Source organism: Argiope bruennichi, chromosome X1 (genome assembly GCF_947563725.1).
Source record: "Argiope bruennichi chromosome X1, qqArgBrue1.1, whole genome shotgun sequence".
Taxonomy (NCBI): Eukaryota; Metazoa; Arthropoda; class Arachnida; order Araneae; family Araneidae; genus Argiope; species Argiope bruennichi.
The window spans coordinates 87,737,326-87,761,089 of NC_079162.1; the positions used below are offsets into that span (position 1 = coordinate 87,737,326).

The following is a 23,764-nucleotide window of genomic DNA, read 5'->3' on the forward strand; positions in this document are numbered from 1 at the left end:
CAGTTGAAAGTATCTTAGATTCTTATCTGCCGTGTTATATTTTATCAGACATTTGAACTTTGACATACGTAAATGAACCGTTTATTTTGAAAATTTAATTTTTTAGGGCAAGTCCATTTTTTGTTATTGCGAGATATTTAAAGGTTTGCGTTTCAATAAATTTAAAAATATTGCTAAGTATTAATAGATATATTTTTTGTATTTTGTGGTACCAGATAATGTAGATTTATAATCCAATAGTGTTTACAGTGCTGACTAAAAAAGTAAGAGTTCCATTATAACTAAATGAACTTGCCTCACTTTCAAAAAAAAGAATCATTGGAATCATTCATTTAATTGGAAAATAATATTTCAGTTGTCTCTGCCATTTTTTAAGAAAAACAAAATACTATTCAAATTTTTATAAATATTTATTCATTTGATAAAAAGGGAAACAAAACCAAGAATATTTTAGTAGAAAATATAACATAACAAACAATTCAGTTTTATTAAAAATTTCAATGAAATTATATATTTCAGTTTATACGTAGGTATAATCAATTTAAATTTTATTCAAGATTTAACATTTAAAAAAATTCATGATGAACCGGAGATATATATGGTAATAAATCCATCATATCCTTGTATTTTTCAGATGTAATAAATCTCCTTTTTTTTCTTACATAAAAGATAATTTTATATTTCTTAAATGACTTTGAATTATTTACCTTTCTCGTTGTGTTGATAAATCGATAACTTTAAATTCAAAATCTCGTTCTATCGAAGTTTTGTTGAACATTTTGTATGGTGCATCCCTTGTAAATGTCATCCAACATATTGTTTGTGATCAATGATATTTATTTCGTTGTCACTGGACTGAATAATCGGTGATGGAAGTAAGCATTATTATCGACACACAAAATTAAGATACACGTTTTATTATTTATAAAATACTGTACAACCACCGATTTTCAATTTCAAAAATAGATGAATAGAAACACCCTATATTTCAGACATGATGTCAAACGGCCACATTTCCTTCACCATAGAGCAACAGGAGCTGAATTTTGCCCCTAATATATTCAGTCAAATCGAATTTCAATCTAACATGGACTTGCACCACTTTCAAAATAAACAGATTTTCAATACTGTTAAGAGCCAAAATTTCCATCTCCAAAATACTAGATTCTAAATTTTTTTTACTATAAATTTTTTACTCATAAAAATATCATAACAAGTTTTTTCTATAAATGCCATGATCTCCATTTTTTCAAAAATGGACTTGCCCCACTTTCAAAATAAACGGCTCAAATATAAATAACTAAATAAACCTAATTAATGAGGAGTATTCGAATTAGTTTATCAACCAAGTTTAATAAAAATCAAAAAGGGGTAAATTCCACCTTTAAATACCGGTGCAAATTAGAAAAAAATGAAGTTAAAAAGTGCTAATGCCTTATTGGTCCTTCTATTAAGTAAATAAGAATTTTCTTTTATCGTCTAAAATAAATCTTTTTTAGTAGTTTAAATAGATAAATTAAAATTGAATGCATTTTACTAAAATGCCGATAGAAAAAAGGACAGATAATCTTCAATGTATTTTGATAGTGAATGTTTTTATTGTATTGCTGTATAGTAATAGCTTTATATTTTAATTTTCAACTTAAAAATGCATTCCTTTTCATTGTAAGTAATATGTTTGTTGTGGAATTTCGTTGGTTAATTAGAAATTTTTTCAATAAAATTAACTTAATTTAATTATGAAAACAATTGAGAATGACAATTTTTTATGAAATAAAAATTAATAAAGTAATTTTTTTTTACATTCGCTTTTCGTATGAATGAACTTCGAAATTACAAAAAACAGAACTAGAGTATAACCAGAAATTTCACAAGTGATTCTCGTCATGCAAGTCAAATGAGCCAAGACTGACTTGAAGTTGCCTTTTCGTCTAGGTTTTTAAGGGCATCGAAAATCTTGGTTTTTACATGAAAATCCTAGAAACTTGGCGGAAAATGGCAATTTCTCGAGCTACCACCAATTTCTAAATTTTAGGGATAAAAATTTCTAATATTTACATGTGTATCGAGCTAAATTCAACATTTATTTTCTCATGCGGTAAGTATGGAGTTGAGTATTTGTTTGGAAAGGAAAACATCTGAAATAAAAAAATAACATGAATTAAATTATCACTTATATTATTCTCTCAAATAATAATAAATAAATTATTTTACTAAAACAGTTTCTTTTAGTAAATGAAAATTTAACTAAACTATATTGCACTGATTCGCGATACACTTTAAAAAAAAATATAAGCAATTTCTCTGTCACTTTGTAATCTGATATACCCATATTTTCTAAATTTCGAATTAACTTTATTGGTTACTCTTTAAACTAAACGAATAGATTGCTTCTATGCAAATATCTTATTTCCTCTATAGAGAAAATCAAATTTCAACTTAGTAAACGCAGATATAGTTAAATTGTATTGCAATGATTTGCAATACACTCTAAGAAAAGAAATTACATCCTGCCGCTGTTGTATCGTTTAGTAATTTGAAATATCCATGATTGTAGACTTTCGAATACAATGTATTGATTTCTCCTAAAACGAATTGGTAAGCTATTATGCAAATATAATATACATGAAATATAGTATGCCCCCAACAGCTGTAAGCTTTAAATAATATGCATTATGGCATGTAATTTCCACAATATGTTTCATTGATGTTAAATGGGGCTTCTATGAGTTGCGATTTTGTATGGGGTTAGCAAAATTTAACTAATTTTAAAGGCACAAATGATTAACAAAGTATAGATTAACAAAAATAATCCAGGAAGTGATTAGAATTGGTAAAATTATTGTAATACTTTAAATTAAATGTTCCCAAGTAAGCTGATTTTTAATTAATATTGAATTATGGATATTTGATATTTATTGATTCCTTTTGTTCTCCTATGTTTATATATTTTTGGAATCCGGGAAAAATGATTGGAGATTGGAAATAGAAATCAAAAAATTTGAAATTGAAAATTAAATGGCAATTGCAAATTTTACAGTTGAGCTATAAATAACTTTCACGCCAGTTATGACACTGAGGTGGTTTCCTGATCATTACTACCAGACAACTGATAAAATGATAATGGCAATCATTGGCCAGCAATGGCAAAATGATAATGGTAATTGTTGCACTTACTACATTATCCATGCCACTCATCGTGTCAAATTTCACATTTTACAGTAGGACGAAAAATAAGTTCCAGGTCAATTTTGGCACTTTTTAAGTTTTCCAGATCACTAGTACTAACAGCCTGATCAAATGATAATGGTCGAGCGAATAATTATTGCACTTTCTGCAATCTCCGAACAATTAATAATCTTAATGCTTATTTCATTGGCGTTACTTGCCAATGATTTTTTCAGTTATAGTCAAAACGGTTTTATGCTGTAGATAGTAATCCTATTAAAGAAATCGCACAGAAAAAATATTCAGAAAATTCATATATAGCTATCACAAATAGTTTTTTACAACATATTAAAGAAATTTTTTATGTGGTAGAAAAGAACCGCATGAAAGAAGTCTCACTTAGAAAATCAGTCGAAGATTTACGAAATAAAGAGAGAGTGTTACTAAATAAAATAATTAAACACATGAAAACATTTTTATAAATTTAATTTTTCCTTTTAAACATGGATAAATTTTCGAAATGCGCATAATTCATCGTAATCCAAAACGAGCAAAGTCGCGGTGGCATGGTGGTCAGGTCTGGGCTTCGAAACCGGAGGATTTCAGACTCGATGCCCGATTCCAGTGAAGAACCGTCGTGTAAGCGGGTCTGGTGCACGTTAAATCTGTCGGGGTCAAGCGTGTGTAGTGGAAGTTTGGGAGAGGGGAGTGTCAGCTCAGGTATCGTCCTCGTCATCTGAGCACAGTTCCAAATGACGAGGTCCGTCCCAAAATAGCCCTAGTGTTGCTTTAAAACGGGATGTTAATATAACTAAATTTACTAAACTAAAAACTAAACCTAAACGCGCATCTTCTTGTGATGAACTGGTTCAAAATCGCTTTCATTACATGAAGATAACTGAATTGGTTTGCTTTTGGAATATATTTTCTTCTATATTACTCATTAGTTGACATGATACGTACATACATTGTATACCATATGCATTGTATTAGTGTACGGCATTCCATATACCGCATAAAAAAAACACATAGAAAAGGACCGCACAAAAACAACAGGTTTGACTGTACTAATTGTACAGGGTGTTCATTAATTATTGTCGGGGTTTCCATACCTCATAACTTTCGAATAAAATATATTACGCAAAAACCGATTATGTATTCGTAAATTACAACTCAAAGAATTATGTATTCGTAAATTACAACTCAAAGAATTATGTATTCGTAAAGTACAACTCAAAGAATCGCCTTCAGCTGAATGTCTACAAAGTGCAAATTGTGCAAGCTTTACACTTTAATATCATTAATAAAATTCTTTGAGTTGTAATTTACGAATACGTAATCGGTTTTTGCGTAATATTTTTTATTCGAAAGTTATGAGGTACGGAAAGCCCGACAATAATTAATGAACACCCTGTATATTGAACTTTTATTTTTATATAGATTGCTCTTAGATCAGCAAATACCAGGTAAGTACCTTCAAAACGTAGTAAATACAAGGTTGAAAACCTTGGTATTCATTACATTTTAAAGCAGGGGGGGGGGGAAACGATTTTTTTTGGCACTTACTTCGTTATCAATTTCCAAGCTTCAATTCTGGGTTTAATCAAGGCTGTAGAAAAATCTATTATGGAATAGATGACATTAGTAGAAACGTTTGAATTGTCAATGAATCATAGTGTTGTAATAGTATATTATTATTATTTTCAGATTTGGTTGGATTCAGAAAGGGTGGAACTGAGAAATTTGAAAACGGCCATACCTACTACCAGAGGACGTTCTTACCCTGGAATATATCAACTTTGTGCTTGCGAGAATGGACGTCTGTTTCTGGCGCCACCAGAAAAAGCATGCCAAGCTGATAATATAGTCTGCAGAGAAAGGGATAGGGATTGAGACATTTATGTGTATTTCAACGGTAAGAAATTTTTCAAATAATATTTAATACATATTTCAACCGATTTCAAAATTATTAAGATATGAATCACAAATAAAATTACCTACAAAATATCATTTATTATTTAAGGTATGCGACTCAGTTCAGGATGAATTTTTTAAAAAATGATGTGGAATTTAAATAATTTTAATTTTTTCATGAAATAGATTGAAAAAATATGCTAAGATTAAAATATATGTTAAATGCCAAAAGTTTTTTAAAAGGAAAAAAAATTAGCTTTGGGGGGCTGGGGGGCTAAAAAGAGCTAAAGAGCAAAAATCTAAAAGTTTATCCAATGATTGACTGAAAATATTGCCGGCAGCGTAATAAATATACAATGGAGAGTCAAAAGTAAAGGGGCACTTGAGAAAAAGTGCATTTATTAAATGATAGAAAACTAAAACATACAATATTTCTCAACGTAGCCACCCCGAACTTCAACGGACTTTCCTCAGCTTTCCACGTTTTTTTTAAAATTCCGTCGGGGAAAAAAGTCTTTCGTTTATATCTGTAACCAATTTTGCATCGCATTAATGACTTCTTCATCGGTTGCAAATCATTTTCATTTAGAGCTTTCTTCAATGGTTCAATCATATGAAAATCGCTTTGAGCCAGATCTGGACTGTATGGCGGATGTTCAAGCTCTTTAAATACCAACTCCTTAATTGTTTCGGCCTTCCACAGAATGTGGCAGAGCGTTATTTTTCTGCAGGATGACATCTTTTCACAGTTTTTTCACGGCGTTTGTATCTGATCGCGCTTGCATTCGACGAATAATTTCCTCAGGTTTAACACCTTCCTCAAACAAAAATCGAATCACTACTCTCATTTTTCTTTGCTACAGGTCGACAATGGAGCTGCTACATTTAACGGTCTGCTACACACCAGCGATTAACGTGAGAATAAGAGTGACACGTTGCATACAAGTGTCGACGGCTACACTAATTCAGCGCTGGATACTAGCAGTGTTACTAAACCCCGGAAAGAGCAATTGCAAAAATCGTTTAACTTTTTGACTTACCCTCTATTTCCTAGTTTCTCCTTTTATCCAACCTTTAAATATTGGGTTTCGACTGATAAATGCGAAATTTCCAATTTTTTTCGTATTGTGTATAATTAAAACAACTATAGAATATTTTTAAAAGAACAGATTTCGTATTCCCTAGTTCGGAAACAGCAGAAAAAATTGAAAAGTTATTAGGCAAAATTTAAATAAAAAATATGCATTAGATTTTAATTAGCGATTTTAATTAGCAATGTTAATTAGCAATTTTAATTAGCAATATCTTTAAAATAAGTATTATGCAAATATAAAAATCAATGCACCTTCCTATGAAATAAGCATAGAAACAAAATCCAAATGATTTTATGAAGAATAAGATCGAGAAATTAAGGATATTGAGAAAAAATAATTAATAATTTTTTCACAAAAAAAAAATCCTCTCGGCAAGTTTGAAGGCAAAAGTAGATTCCTTTACATCTGAATTACTATCTGGCAACTCAAATTGTTGACAGGTAGTAGAAACAGGGGGTGAAAATCCCTTTAGTCTCTAAGACATTGCAGTTATCGAAAAACTTTAAATACAAAAGTTGTTCGTCTTAATGAGACGCTCATTTGGCTAACTGAATTTATTTTTCTATCTTTAATATTAAGAAAATTATAGCGAAATAAAGGTTTCAACCATCCATCATTTCCACCCCCTTTAGAGGCCGCGGTGGCCTGGTGGTAAGGTCTCGGCTTGTGAGCCGTAGGGTTTCAGGTTCGAGACCCTATTCCACCGAAGCACCGTCGTGTAAGGGGTTCTGTTGCACGTTAAATCCGTCATGCCAAACGTCCTCCCGCTGGTGTGGTGTGGAGAGGAGGGTGCCAGCTCAGATATCGTCTTCGTCATCTTACCTCTGTTCAAAATGACGAGGTCCGTCCCAAAATAACCCCAGTGTTGCTTTACAACGGGACGTTAATATAACTAAAAAAAAAAAAAATCTAAAACTTCCACCCCTTTAAGTTTGATATACCATTTACAACTCGTCCGAGATTTTTATATTTCTAACAACATATTCTAAGCCAATTAAAATATAAACACAATTTGTCTAGTTCTCCTGTTCACCAGATAACATGGACAAAGCATTATTTGCATATATAAACTTTTGAAAGAAAGCTGGCTTGGGGTTCTAGTGACTATGATCGGTGAAGAACTGAAGAAATTTTCCCGAAGTCTTGTCAAGAGAAGCATTGAAATAGGTGGTCTTCCTATAGGAATCTACCTAAAATGACTTTTCAACATTGTCACCTATCTTAAGCATCTACTAGTTCATTGTCAACTTCAAAAATACAATTTATCAATTTGCTGTTTTAGAATCTAACTGAAAATGCTGAGTTTGTATTGAATACTGATAAACGTAGGCATTCGAAATTCATCATCTCAAGACAATTGAGTTTCACAGATCATTTTCCCTTATGATGTATATCGCTCTTCAATGGCCAGGAGTTCAGATATTACTTCACTTCTTCCGCAAGTTAAAAAGGGGCCGCGGTGGCTTGGTGGTAAGGTCTCGGCTTCGGAACCGGAGGGCTTCTGGTTCGTGACCCGATTCCACCGAAGAACCGTCGTGTAAGGGGGTCTGTTGCACGTTAAATCCGTCATAACCAAACGTCCTCCCGTTGGTGTGGTGTGGTGTGGTGTGACGTGGAGAAGGGGGTGCAAGCTCAGGTGTCGTCCTCGTCATCTGACCGCGGTTCAAAATGACGAGGTCCGTCCCAAAATAGCCCTAGTGTTGCTTCAAACGGGACGTTAATATAACCAAAAACCAAAATCCGCAAGTTTAAAGTAATTAATTTAGGCACCATTTGCAGTCTGCACTTTAAAAAAATGCTATTTTTTTAAATAAAGTTTTACCACTGTGATTCTATGATAAAAGGTTACCATTCTGTGAAAGGTGCATCCATTTTATGCTAGATGTGTGCCCTGACCATAGAGTTAAGCAAATGAAATGTAGATTTTGAGAAGCATTTTACAGCAGAATGCTGGTAGTGGAATGGCGCAAATATCATGGATTTAAGGAGGCAGTTTGTATCCTGATTAGATCATTTTTACCTCATAAAATAAGAAAGGAATATTTCCTCGATTATCGGAAATGTGTAATATGCATAGGCTTGAAAATTCGAAGACTATAAGATCAACTTTTAAAAACTTTATTAACATGCTTTTGTGATAAATTTGTTTTCATTTTCTCAAATCGTTTTTTATATTTCAGTTCTGTTAATTAAAATTATATCTATTGCATTCGTACGAAATTATATAACATAATAATTACAAGCATTATGCTCTTTTTTTTTTATCTCTGGGCTGTAACGTATTTTAAGAGGCAAATTATGATAAAAGAATATCAGATTTATTTTTACTTTGTTACATGATCTTAAATTTTTTAAAATTTCCATTTAAAGTTCTATTAAAATACAAATAAATTCATTGCAATTACTGAATATTTACCTACATATGTTACTGATCTTGGGGAGATTTTATGCATAATTCTTTTTTCCGAGCATACCGATTTCTGGCTATGAATTTGCAGACTAACGTATCACAGCACATTTTAAATTTGCCGTAAAAAAGCATACTTAAAAATATTTTTTTTACATTATTTTATATTTAAAATAATTCACTCTTTCTATATGCATTTCATTTTACATTGAGTTTAATACGGAATATGAAAGAATCTTCTTTATTTCAACCCTCAAACTTTGATGAATTTCAGTATCGAGAACATCACAAATCCTTTTAATCATTTATTATTAATAAAGTTGAAACTTATAGGTTTCCTAGTATCCGTAATTTCGTATAAATAGTTTTGAAAACAAAATTCGGATAATCCATCCAAAGTAAAAATGAATTTATTTATAGAGACGTAGATGTAGATTATGCAAGTATAAAAGGTCTTTTAAATAAAAGTGGGATTGTGCTTCCAGGGCCGTTACTACATGTGGTAGAAACTTCAGATTTTTCTAGTTGATTTTCAATACATAGCCGGATAAATTTTGTGTAAAAGCTGTTAGAGTTGGCCTGTCTTCGAGTAAAATTAAACTGACTGTAAGAAGGTTCAGAATTCAGTTATACAATTTTTGTCAGCAAAAGATATAAGCAGGACCAAAATGTACTTACATACTGTTACAAACCTGAAATTTTGCTTCCCAGCACGACTAGTGTCATCGTAAGAAAGACCGTTGTCAGATCTGTCCTATGCGTGCTGAGCTTGGCGACGAATTTGGCAAGTTTGGCGACTAAATGGATAATACTGGAAAGTTCGAGAACTTTCACGATCCATCCACTAAGAACCGAGATACACCAAGGTACGCCCTGATTGGTCTGAATATTATAGCCCGGCCTCCCGGAACTATAAAAAACGTGCACTCTGAAGCTGCAGAAGAAGTCGTGTGTGAGAGTAGTCGGAGTCGCCGACAAATAAAGATATTGGAGAGGATTAGACAGCAAGCAAGCTGCTGAACTAGCGATTAAATGCGCTGCATTATTACGATTGATCGGCGGTATTTGTAGAAATATTTTTTTGCAAAAATACAGTTTGGTGGATTTAAGCATATTGTAACCTCAGACAGTGTACAATATGAGGACCGTCTTTTTAATAACTGGTTCATTTAATTTCACATTTAAATTTTTTAAAAATTTGATGTTAATGATTTTAGTTTCAATTTTTATTTTAGTAGCATAGTGACGTATATGCTTTTATCCATTTTTTAAGTACATTATTGAAAAATAAGCTTAGTAATAAAATTCTTTAAAGGTTATATAATATTATTAGTTATTGGTTTCATTATTTACATTAGAAGTGTTTCAGTATTACAAGAGATTCCAAAGAAAACACTAAAAACAAATAACTTGTATTTTCCACAAATTATTTCTTAACTAGGCAAATAATATATTTTTAATTTACCTATATGCTGCCTACTTCAGCTTAGCGGCCTCTAGGCAGCTATCTGGTTGGAAATTCATCTTTGCGTACATGTATCTTATACATTTATGTGTATAAGACAATATATCACATTATACAAGATTCTAATGGTGCAGCAATTTTAATCATAGACATATTACGACCTGCTCAGTAATACTTTTCTCCATCTACAATATTGGTTCAGCATAAGTTATGGTGCAGAAATTTTAATCATAGACATTTTACGACCAACTCAATAGAACTTTGCTCCATCGATGCTATCGGTTGAACAGGAGATACGGTGCAGTAATTTTAATCATAGACATATTGCGACCAGCTAAATACTACTTTGCCCCATCTACGATATCGGTTGAGCATGAGTTATAATGCAGTAATTTTAATCGCAGTTATGTTGCGACCAGCTCAGTAATGCTTTGCTCCAGCTACGCTATCGGTTGAGCAAGAGTTCAAGTGCAGCAGCTTTAATCATAGACATATTGCGATCAGCTTAGTAGAACTTTGCTCCATCTACGCTATAGGCTCAACATAAATTACGATGCAGAAATTTTAATCATAGACATATTATGACCTTCTCAATAGTACTTTGCTCCACCTACGCTATCGTTTGAGTAGGAATTACGGAATTCAACACACTGCTTGCATTGTAATTATTGTTGCATTTCTACTTTTTCCATGAAACGATGATGATTCATGTACTACCATGTGCGCTATCGGTTGATCCTGATTTGAGGAATCTATAACAAAACTTTCATTGTTTTATCGCTATTGTTTCACTTGAGGGGGGGGGGGATACTCGTGAATATGGAATAAAATGAGTCAGCATTCCTAATTTTTTACATTGAATTAATTTGATTTATTTTGCATTTAATATTTAAATTTGTCAGTCATCTGAAGTAATTTTACATTAAAAGCTTTTAATCCTTCAGTAAAGCGAGGAAAAAACTGAAGCTAAGTTCGCTATCTGATTTTAACAAGTTCCAAGCATCATGCACTTTTGCACAAAGGGAAAAATAATTACTCCAACGAACTGTGATCTTTTCCGTCTAGACTAACTCTGACTTTAACCCCCCCCCCCCCTTTCCTTTCAGAGTTTGACGCAGGAGGTGGCATTGCCAGTGATGAGCAGTGCCAGTGATGCTAAAAACGAAATTTTTAGCATTTATTTTTATTTATTTATTTAATTAATTTTTTTTGATCGCGAAAATATTTTTCTGATTCCAAAATTGTAACACAAATAAGAAGATGAAAGATGTTTGATTATAAATAAAAGGTTATTTAAAAATACTGTTCTATAACATTTGAATTTGAATAGAATTTCTGCTCTCCTAATATCATACTGTATGATTCTGCTTGGAATTTTGATTTAAAATTTAAGACAGCTTGATTTCAAAAGAAACATGGTTTGAATCGAGAAAAAGTATTTCTTAAAGAATATCGATTAGTGGATTCCCATTTAAAAATATTACAGAGTAACCATTAGATAAATTTGATAGAATAAACTAATCATTTTTCTTCTTAACAATTCCTCTTACTATATCAGAAACTAAATTCTGTTTTTTAACTTCAAAAAGGGATCAATATTTTCTAAAGCACATTATTTAAATTAGAATAAGTTATATGTAGCTGCTTTATTTCAAAGGATAAAATATTTTTTAAATAATCATATAAACATCAAGGTAAAGGTTTTTCATTTTTCGGTCGAAGCAAAGCAAAAAGAATAGATTTTATTTTTAATAATACTGATAAATAGCATTAGATTATGGGTTTTTTTTTTATATATCGTATAAGTATGAAAATTTCTAAAAAAATTTTTAGTTATATATGCAGTTATTCTTAGAAACTTTTTGTGAATATTTTATACAATTGAACTCGCAATTCACTATGTAGATACTTTCACAAGGGCATTTAGGGGACCATTAAAAATGGATGAAAAAAAATAATGTCGCAAAAAGTTAATGATTTCCAACTTTTATCCTTAATTTTATTTGCTATGAGCAAGAATGTATTATATTGTGAAAGATATATGATTAAAAAAAATCTCACACATTTATTTCTATTAAACAAATTGTATTAACCCTTTAAAGGGCCATTTTTTTTTCTAGTCATATTATGTTAAAATATTTTTAGGCTTGAAATTAGAATAAGAAAAGGGATTCATTTAACTTATTAGATAAATTTAATTTGTTTAATTAATTAATTTGGTTAATTAATAATTAAGTAACAAATCAAGACACATCATTTTGTGTAAGATAAAGAACTAAAGCATCTAAGTGTCTGTCTTTCTAAAAAAATTGTCATAACTTATGCCAACCTACATAATTTCATACAAATATTGATAAATTTGGTGGGAAGCATACTTCCCACGGCCCTAGAAAGGGTTAAATAAAAATGTACTGGGCGTCAGCGAAAATCTCTAGTGTGGGTCCTACTAAGTATACTAATGCTTTTCTGGTTTTCTTCTATGTATCATAAGCATGTAGGAAAATTCTAAAAATATTTCATTATAGTGTTGTTTTTCCATGTTGCTGACTGTAGATAAAAGCGTATATTATTTCTGGTCATCACCATCATGCATTTTTGGCTAAATGACTAACTGGATAAATTATCCTGGCATTTCTGGACAAGCATATTATATAAAAAAACTCTGTGCATTTTTGTTACTATATTCATATATACACTTTAAATCTTGTGCGTAAAGTTTTTTTTTTTTTTTTTTTTTTTTTGACTTTTGATTCAGAAAATACTTCAAAAGATGCTTTAATTATTTTTCTTTTCAAATACTTAATATCGTTTAACTCCAATTCCTGCATGTGAGTTTTCTAAATGAATTTCATAATTAATTATGTTATTTTAAAACAATGGATATAATAAAAGTTGAGACTTTTTTTTATCATTGTAATTGCAATTCCTTAAAGGTTTTTGCTTCATAGCATGATTTTTAATCATTTTTCAAAACTTATCTTCGCTTAAATCTTTAAAAGAAGTGTAATTTGGCGAACGGAGCTTAAATGCGAAAATTTAAATGCCTGTAATCTAAACATCATAGCATGTTAAAGGTTAGTTAAATTTTTACTCTTTTCTTTGCAGTACTTTAAAAATTTACTTAATTACGGCAACGATGACATTGACACAAAATATGCTTATTTAATATCAACTTGCATATTAGAGCAGAAATTTAAAAAATTCAAATAAATTTTTCAAAATTATACTGAAAAACATTTTTAAAAATTTATTAAAATTAGAGAAAAAAACTGGTTTGAATTAAAAACCGGTTTTTGTTTAGTTATAAAGTGATCTGGAAATGGTTTTTGTGTGATAATTTCCAAAAGTCCAAAGTTCTTAAGAATTATTTTAATTTTGATTATTTTCTAATTAATATCTAATCAATTTTTGAAGATTTCTTTCTAATCGATCACCAAGTACCTAAAAAGTAACTACGTGCTGCATTTGATAGTACTAAAACTAATAATTTGCTTTGAAGAATATTTCGAATGACTTCTTGTATCATTGAAATCATATAACCAAATTTAAAGATAATTCCCCACTTATAAACGATGTCATGTTAATATTTCATTAAAGAAATTTAGGAAGAATCATTTCATTCCTAAATGAGGAAACAAGTCACATGGCCCAATTTAGAGATAATTTCCCTCATATGAACGATCTCACGTTAATATTTCAATAAAGGAATTTAGGAAGAATCATTTCATTCCTAAATAGTGAAACAAGTCCCGTGGCCCAATTTAGAGATAATTTCCCACTTATAAACGATGCCATGTTAATATTTCATTAAAGAAATTTAGGAAGAATCATTTCATTCCTAAATGAGGAAACAAGTCTCATGGCCCAATTTAGAGATAATTTCCCTCATATGAACGATCTCACGTTAATATTTCAATAAAGGAATTTAGGAAGAATCATTTCATTCCTAAATAGTGAAACAAGTCCCGTGGCCCAATTTAGAGATAATTTCCCACTTATAAACGATGCCATGTTAATATTTCATTTAAGAAATTTAGGAAGAATCATTTCATTCCTAAATAATGAAACAAGTCCCTTGGCCCAATTTAGAGATAATTTCTCACTTATAAACGATGCCATGTTAATATTTCATTAAAGAAATTTAGGAAGAATCATTTCATTCCTAAATGAGGAAACAAGTCACATGGCCCAATTTAGAGATTATTTCCCACTTATAAACGATGCCATGTTAATATTTCATTAAAGAAATTTAGGAAGAATCATTTCATTCCTAAATGAGGAAACAAGTCACATGGCCTAATTTAGAGATAATTTCCCACATATGAACGATCTCACGTTAATATTTCAATAAAGGAATTTAGGAAGAATCATTTCATTCCTAAATGAGGAAACAAGTCCCGTGGCCCAATTTAGAGATAATTTCCCACATATGAACGGTCTCACGTTAATATTTCAATAAAAAAAAATTTAAGAAGAATCATTTCATTCCTAAATAGTGAAATTTGTTAGATCATTACTGTTACTGAAACATTCATCGAAATTCCATGACGATATAGAATTTATTTATTACGCAGAATTTTATTCGCTTGATATCTTCAAAGCATCTATCCGTCCAGTGCCACTAAAAAAATGTAAAGAAATTCAGAAGAATAGTTTCAAATCTATTTGAAACAAGCTTTCTATCTGACTGATAGTCAAGAAGAATTTCGATACAGAGGTAATTTGGATTCGATAAAAATCTCAAAGATTGCTCCTCAGTGAGAATGATGGTCATTTTGTGAATTGGCTGGAAAATGGCGAAATCGTTTGATGCAAATGTCAATCAATATGTGCTAGAAGAATGACGTAATGTAATATATTCAAACACTTGCCTGTGTCATAAGAATTGAAGATTTAGTTGTATCTAAAAACATCTGCGCTCAAAGGAGTGTCATGGTTGTTTCGTAGTATAAATAATTATTACATTTTAATTCTGGTTGATATTTTGTTCCTAATGTTTTGTAGATCATTTGTTCAATTTTATAATTTTTGAATTTATGAAAGATTATATATAATGAAACTACGAAGTTTAAAATTGACGGGAGCAAAATTTGATTTATTCAAAAATAAATTTTAACTAAGAAAAACTATGTTTAAAAATAAGATCAAGTGAAAACTATAAGATATAAACTAAGAAAAGCTATAAATACTGATTTTCAGCATTTAATAGTTCAATAAATAATGGACAATAAAAGATATGTAATTTTAATAAATGAATAAAAATTGAAAACTATAATAATTTCAATAATTAAGTAATTTTATTAAATAAACAATACACTGCATTTTTGACATAACAATTGTGCAATGAAATTTCAAATTAACCATTCAATACATATTTTTAAGTATTCAAAGTTTTTGAAATTACAAGTAATGTTTTATTACTTGTTTTTATTCAAAATATTGTATAACAGTGAAGTCCTCGAGTAAAATAATGGCCTTAAGAAATTATTCTTCTAAGATATATGAGGCACAAAGAACGGACTTATTTGATTAAAGGAAAAAAATCAGATTTAAAAGCAATTTTTTTACAATTTTTAACTAAAATTTCGAATTATAGATATTTTAACCTTATGTTAATAGGAAAAAAAATCAACGGATAAAAAATTAAATCTATGAATTTAAATTTAAAAAAAATAAATACCAGAATCAGCAAACTCTGGCTGCCTAAAGGTAGAAAAGTAGTTTTCATTATGAAACCATAAATCGAAAGGGATTTTCCACCTCAAATTTGTTAATTATTGCTAACCATGAATCCTCAGTTGCTTCATTAGATTAACTACTTCATTTATTAATGCAAATTAAATTATTCCTAAGCAATTATCCATGTTTAATCTTTTCAAAGAAAATATAATCTTTATGGTTTTTTAACCTTGCAAAAGACATGTCATTTACTTTGTAAAATCCTGACAACTTTATAATAACCTCTATGCATACAGAAGAGCTATTTAACCAAAAGTAAAATGTTCATGTTTGGTATTATAATTCTAAGACCATTTTGAGAATAATCATGCAGCGGAAAACACATGTAATGGCATTTAGATCAAACAGATGTTTCCAAATCTTTCAAAAATTTTATAAGCAGCTTTATGTTCGATCCAGTGTTTTTTGACGGTGATTGATGAATTAGCAAGAAAACCCCTTTTTTTTCAAATACTAAGTAAATAAATTCAAAAGCATTATGAAAAAACGTCACTTTTTGTTTATCCATAATTTTGCGACATATTTTATGTCCAACAGAATATAGAAAGCAGTCGCATAATGACATCGCAGAATAATATTACATTATTAAATTTCATAAGTTGTCAGTTAAACTATATTAGTATTGATACAAGGAATGTACGTAAGAAATATATTATCTATTTCTAAAAATTTATTCAAAAGTGTCAAAATTTGTATTCGAAAATTGATTAAAAATATCACCAAAATAGACACTTTTTGAATTCGTGTGCAAAACATAGAACTGTAGCAAGTAAATAGGCTTCGAAATTTCTGTAATCTATACTTATCTAAATCTCAATGTGTGTGTTGGCGCTCTACAGGCCAGGCCATTTGACCTACAGCTACCAAATTTGGTACATGTATACCTTAGAGGTCGGGAATGTGCACCTAGGGTCCCTTTTTTGAATTTTTAATTATAATTTTAATTATTAATTAAAAGCTAACTTTCCCGCCAAAAAATCTTCCATTTTCCCCACCGCCAAATGAGTAAGGCTTCAGTTCCCCCCCCCCAACAGTAATGAGGCTAAGCCGATTTCAAACGGCAGATTATTTCAAACGATTCTGTTTATTTTCTTAATGTTTGATGCATTTAAAATTAAACATTGTTAATTAATCGATCTTTCAGATTCATTCTGAAGTACTTTTGAATTAAAATAACACAGAATAAAGTAAATTAAAAATGTCTAATTTGCATAGCGTTATCCCAACTGGCGTAGAAAAATTCACGCATTTGCGTTACCGTAACTGGCGTTGAAAATTCACGTATGCGCATTGTGATCTGATTGTTGACAATATTATCAACGGATGATTCTTTATTTAAATTATTTTTAGGTTAGTTGCATACTTTTGTAATTAAATTGTATTTATATTAGTTATATATTTTTTGCATATGCTTATAAATTTAAGTACATCGTTTTTAAGTAGTTTTTTTTAAACCGGTTTTCGACCGATTATTTTAAACGATTCATTTTATTTTCTTAGTGTTTGATGCATTTAAAATTAAACATTGTTAATTAATCGATCTGTTCAGGATGAATATGAGAAAATTTTGTTGACAAATTCTTGAGATATTACATAAATTAAGAAAGATGTTCTTTAGTGCCCATAAAGTTTAAAGATTATTAAAAAATGCTTTGTTTTAGTAAAAAATATTATTATATTAATTGCAGATAAATTCTTTCCACTTTAATTTAAAGCATAAATTCTACGGGAGCTAACAGAAAATTAGAGAGATACATATTACGTTATGACTGAAGGCCTTTATAATATTATGAGTAAATTATATGACTATCAAAATTTGAAGTTTTAAAATATTTTGATGAAGAATCCATTAAAGTAGGAATTGCGTAAAATATTTAATTATTAAAATTTAAACGAACATTAAGATTGGCGAACCAGCTGGTCGCCTAAGGCGGCTAGTATTTAATAAAATGTTGCGCTCTTCAAACTTTGCGCACTTTCTACACTTTTGAGAGTGTAATGGGCTAATTCAGTAATTCTACGGAACATCAACTATTACATTTGTCAATAGTGCAACAAAATTTACAATATCTTTCATTTTTTTTTTATTTTTACTGACTCAGATCACAGTTTTTCGCCTGTAAAATATTAATAAACATTTCCATTAAAATGAGTAATAGGCAGTTGCGAAAATACTATTAATTTATATGAAATATTTCTAGGTGTAAATAGGTAAAATTTAATTAAGTTTTTGAGAGAAAAATCTGACTGAAAAAAATAAATGATTTTTCCCAATTTCTTTTAACTTGTCACATGCTTGTAAAAATGGAATTTTGCAATCAATATATCTTCGATATTTTTGAAAATTTGGGTGTTCTCGATAGAAAATCGTGTTTTAATATTATTAAAATTTAAATGTTAGTTATTTCATTGAGTTACTTAAATTTTGATTTCGAACTAGTGGTTCCACCTGAATCCTGGAAAACTGGAAAACACTAATTTCAAGATGCTTATAATAATGAGTTTTAAATTAAAAACTACAAAATAGAAAATAACTGAAATAAAATATTTAACTTTTAGTACCCTAATAAAAGTGTTTTAATAATAAATACAGTATAAATTTTTTTATTAAATAATTCTAAAACATTTATTACCACCGAAAAGATAATTCCTGTTTTTTAGATTTTTTTTAAATGAGACTTAACTATCAAATGTAGAAGTTAACAACCCTTTATTTATTTTAAGATTTATTTATTTATATTCAACGTCCTTTTAATTCAAAGGATAAAATATAAATGAATTAAGAAAGCTGGAGAAAAATAGCAGCATGTAAAAATTTAACCACACAATAAGACGGTTCGAAAATACAAATGAAATTTTCCATCAACAAAAACTTTCAGACAGACGCATTAAAATGTGCTGCAATTTTTAAAAGCGTTTTAATTTGTACCATAAAAGTCTATCCAATTCAGAAGCGTTTTTGTTATCTCAAGAGAAAAAAGAATTGCGGTTCGAGTTTTGCAAGCAGTAATTTCTTGTGTTGCGTAGGTGGGAAGCAATTATTACTTAAAGGAAATGTACGTGAATTCAGTTTTCGGAGCACATAATAGGCATTATTGAAAAATATATTTAAAAGAATAGATTTTCCATTTTTGGAATAGAATAAAATGAAATTCGTTCTGAAAATATGCTGAGAAAACAGAATAGTTGCTTAAACAGAAATTTTGAGCAATTTTCAGTCTGTTCTTCATAACTGGATAAAAAAAAAATATGGCGATAATCAAAAATTCTTCTAACAAAGAAATATGAAAATAATTAGTCCTGACAAAATTCTTGTGATATTTATTTTATGAAAATAATTTTTAAAGATCTCCACTTGTTTATATAAATTGGGAAAATTTTTTCATCAAAAAGGGAAAAATCCGAAATCTAATACATGAATTATCATAATTTTGTTTGTTAGATCAACTACTTGTTTTTATTAGAGTTTTGTAACGTTTCACATCAAAGCACCCTTGGTGATAATACACTATTTTAATATTTTCACACCTTACTTCCCAATTAATCGATTAATTCAATTAAAATGGTGTTCTATCCATGTGGCGCCACCTGGTAGTGAATTGGAGAAAAACCAATTTCAAGTTTCGTTAATGTTTATAAAAGTGAATTAAAAATTTAAAATGTATTTAATTCTTTCTGGACATCCAGTAATCATACTTAAATAAATTCTGTACCAATGGCGCCATTTGATAACAAATTTTAGAAACAAAAGGATAAAAGATAGAAAATGATTAAAATGAAAATCATACCAACTTTTTAGCAAATTAATAGAGATGTGTTATGAGAAATGGTATTATGAAGTATATTGAGTAAAAAATGAAGGCATAAAAATTGAATATATAATGTAACTCATGAGAAATTCAAATAATTGCACGGAACAACAAATTAGGTTCTTAGTCATATAAGGTTTAAACTTATTTAGTAAGTAAAATATTTTAAAAATTCTTAAGGAAATTTAATCGTTTTTCTCAGAAGAACATTTGATAAAGAATATCAGACAGTAAGATGATAAATACTGATTCAGAAAATCTTTTAAGAAATTATGGAAAATTTATTATCTCTAAGTAGCATTATTTTGCAAAATAATACTATTAGACTAATGGATTTAAAAAATATCTGTACCCTAGACTTTCTAAAGATGGAGTGCAGAAATTATTGAAATTGACCTGGGAAAGTAAAATTTAAGTCATAACTTAGTCACTGCGGTCAAATAAATGTAATTGCTGACGGTTATTCGGTACTGAATAATATTAAATATGACAGATTTCGTCATTTAGTATAAAATAATTTCTAATAAAATTCCACTTCAGACACTTTATAGTGAGAAATTTAATAAATAAAGAAACATTAATACTCGGCAAACGGAGTATTAATTTTAGAAAATGACTAGTTATTTTTGCCTGGAAAAATTTATGGTCATCTCATTAGAAAATGATACATACAGTTGGAGAAATGCCGTACTCATTTATATGCGGAATATGAGCGAAAGTATTATTTAAATAGAATATGTTATTAGCTGTAATATTTAAAATGTATTAATTAATTCTTATTTTATTTCAAATTTTATATAGATTTAATAAATTTCCGAAAATAATTAAAACTAAGATATTTTATTTTCTTTTTTATTAACACCTATAAAACAAATTTCGTTCCTTCATAATTTTAATAAGAAGTATAATTTTTAATATAAACGATCTTGTCTTGTGTTAATTTTACTTATAAGACAATATTTTGAACTATTTTTAAATGATATTTTATTATTGATATCTTATTTTTTTTCACATGCGAAAGTCTTATATCTTTAAACTAGCCATTCCTATATATTTCCTGTATCTCGGAAACGACTCTAACGATTTGAATCAAATTTTGTATTTCGATAAGGTTTTGATTTTTGAGTTTATCTAAATAGGTGTCATTCCCAGGAAAATGCGATTTTGCGCAAAAAAAAAAAAAAATCTATAATTTAACTATCACGAATTTTTTCCGGGTCCGTGGTGGCCTGGTGGAAAGGTCTTGGCTCGTGAACCATTAGGTTTCAGGTTCGAGACCCGATTCCTCCGAAGAACCGTTGTGTAAGGTGGTCTGTTGCACGCTAAATCCGTCATACCAAACGTCCTCCCACTGGTGTGGTGTGGAGAGGGGGGGTGCCAGCTCAGGTGTCGTCCTCGTCATCTGACCGCAGTTCAAAATGACGAGGTCCGTCCCTAAATAGTCCTAGTGTTGCTTTACAACGGGACGTTAATATAACTAAACTACAACCTTTTTCCATCTGCTCTCATGTTGACAAGGCCATCTCGGACTCGATTTCACCATGGTAAAACTGAGTGTAAGTTCAAAAATATAAGTAATGATAGATAAGCTGAAAAATGAATACTGAAATATAGCAGATTGTTTCGAATAACAAATTAAGTGCATTCATGATTTTTTTTATTTGTATTTAAATGACCAGTTCATATGTAGGTAAGACTGAAAAATATTCATATGTAATCAGTATGTGATTCGTATCTAAATAGTTTCTCCGAAAAAAAACACAATTTTACCAAAAGAAAAAGAAAAACTGCCGAACGAAGCATGGTTTTCCACATTTTCTGCATTTATTTGCCTAACTGATAAAGTAGAGCATTCAATTTTCACATTTTATTGATACCAACTCCATACATTACAATATATTGTGACATAACATTATAATTATGCTTTATATAATATAAAGCATAATGCTTTGTAATAATATATATAATTATACTTTTACTGCCAATATTATTAAATTTATTATATATTCATATTATTATAAATATTTATTTAACTTCACTTGTTTCATGTTTACATGGATGTAAATCTGTAATAGATTTTCACTTATTTCCGGATATACTAGAATTTTTAACATTTAACAATTACGTTTTCATGACGATAGTATACTATTTTGTTATTTTCAGAACTGTATCATTAATTATTAAGTTAATTCAATTAAATTTTGATTTCATATTAGTCGAGCCATCTGCCGAAGAATTTGACAAAAAAACTGTTCCCAAGACCTTTTTATATTCATAAAAAATTATAAAATGAAGGCACTAAATGCTAATAAACAATTAAAATCAATATAAGTTAATACACTTTTTAATTACGCTAATAACAGTGTATTTTTAAAATATGATTTGGTGAAATTTATTTTTTAATTTAGTTCCTTAGCTAAAAAATACTAGGTTTTATTGTTTGATTAGGTTATATTTTTCACAAAGGACATTAAGACTTAATACCAAAATTTGTAACACAACGTTTACCAGGTTTGGTAATTGAAATGTAAAGCCCTTAAGGTAGATGATTACGTTGAAGAGTTGATTTTTGGCGAAAGTATCGGATACTTTTATACAATATTCTTAATTTTTGAAAAGTTTGTTTTATAAAAGCGTTTGAATTTTATTTTTACGTTCATTTTCGGAGGCTATATTCATTATTTATGTTTGCATAATTTAGTTTTTAATGCTATTTTCACAAATTTGAAATTTTGTTAAAAATTTTCTTATATAAAACCTCAAATTAAACTCTAATGCCTACTTTTTGTTCAAATTTGAGGGCCGCGGTGGCCTGGTGGTAAGGTCTCGGCTTGTGAGCTGTAGGGTTTCAGGTTCGAGACCCGATTCCACCAAAGAACCGTCGTGTAAGGGGGTCTGTTGCACGTTAAATCCGTCAAGCCAAGCGTCCTCCCGCTGGTGTGGTGTGGCGCGGAGAGGGGGGTGCCAGCTCAGGTGTCGTCCTCGTCATCTGACCGCGGTTCAAAATGACGAGGACCGTCCTAAAATAGCCCTAGTGTTGCTTTACAATGGGACGTTAATATAACTAAACTGAACTAAACTTGTTCAAATTTTATATGATGATTTATCAAAAGATTCAGCAGTTTTTGAACTGCAAAATAAGCAACCTCCTTGTATAAAAAAAATTATATAACATTATAAAGTATTAAAATAAATGTAAAGTATTAAACATTATAATGCTTTAATTACATGATAAATAACATTATTATAAATTTCATGTTATTTATCAGTAAAAAAAAAAAAACAATATATAAAGATCGAAGTGCAATTTATATCTCAAACTCAAATACTTAAAGATTGGACAGAAATACAGCTTTCTTTTCTACTTCAGGAATTACGCAGTATATATTTTAAGTCGTCTGCAAAACTTTGATAAGATTCTAAATCATTTGATAAGCTTCTAAACTAGAAAGTTTTTAGTTTATAGTACTTTCTGTAATTCCTTCCCACCAAAAAAAAAGTATTTTTTCCAATTTTAGTTTTTATCTGATATAGTATACGGGGTGATCGCTGAAGTCTTTTTAAGCCTCTTAAATTCAAAACGACGTCTTGTATAGTTAGGGAAGTAACGCGTATCTATAGTAAAATGACTATGCTGAATTTATTGAGACAGGTTACCGTGCCTCTAATGGCGAAATAAAATAAAATAAAATACAAAAAATAACTCACAAAATAAAGGAATCGGCCCTAAAGTCCAGATTGAAAAATGTACACTATAGCTTAATAAAACACAAAAAAGGTTTCATGTAGGTATCTGCAAAATTTTTGGGATTAAAATTAGGAACTTTCTGTGACTTAAAGGTTTCCTTCTAAAATTGAAAAATGTAAATTTCAGTATTATTACACAATTTTTCCGAATTAAGCAACAGTGAAGTGAAATTTAAACAATGAAGAAAATAAACAAAAATTATTTTTTTAAAAATGAAAAAACGCATTCGGGGGGTGGGCGAAAAAGAGGATCTGAACTCATCATCTTCGTGTAACCTCATGATCATACAGCCACAAAAGATTAACAATAAACTTTTTATCTTGATAAACTTTATGCAAATGGGAAAATGCCAGAATTCAATGCCCGTTATTTATTGTTGTATAGAAGAACAAGCGAAAAAATACAGATTAGTAAAAAAGA

The 23,764-nt window shown here is 29.6% G+C and overlaps 1 protein-coding gene across 2 annotated transcripts in view; it reads left to right on the forward strand.

Moving 5' to 3' along the window:
* LOC129958396 (delta-sarcoglycan-like) overlaps positions 1-23,764 on the forward strand; it is a 406,890-nt gene that overhangs the window by 375,699 nt on the left and 7,427 nt on the right. For both annotated transcript variants that reach the window (XM_056070868.1, XM_056070867.1), the window contains one exon: positions 4,876-5,083. In XM_056070868.1, the coding sequence (XP_055926843.1) occupies positions 4,876-5,061 (186 nt within the window). In that variant the 3' untranslated portion in view covers positions 5,062-5,083. The remainder of the gene's footprint in view (positions 1-4,875; positions 5,084-23,764) is intronic.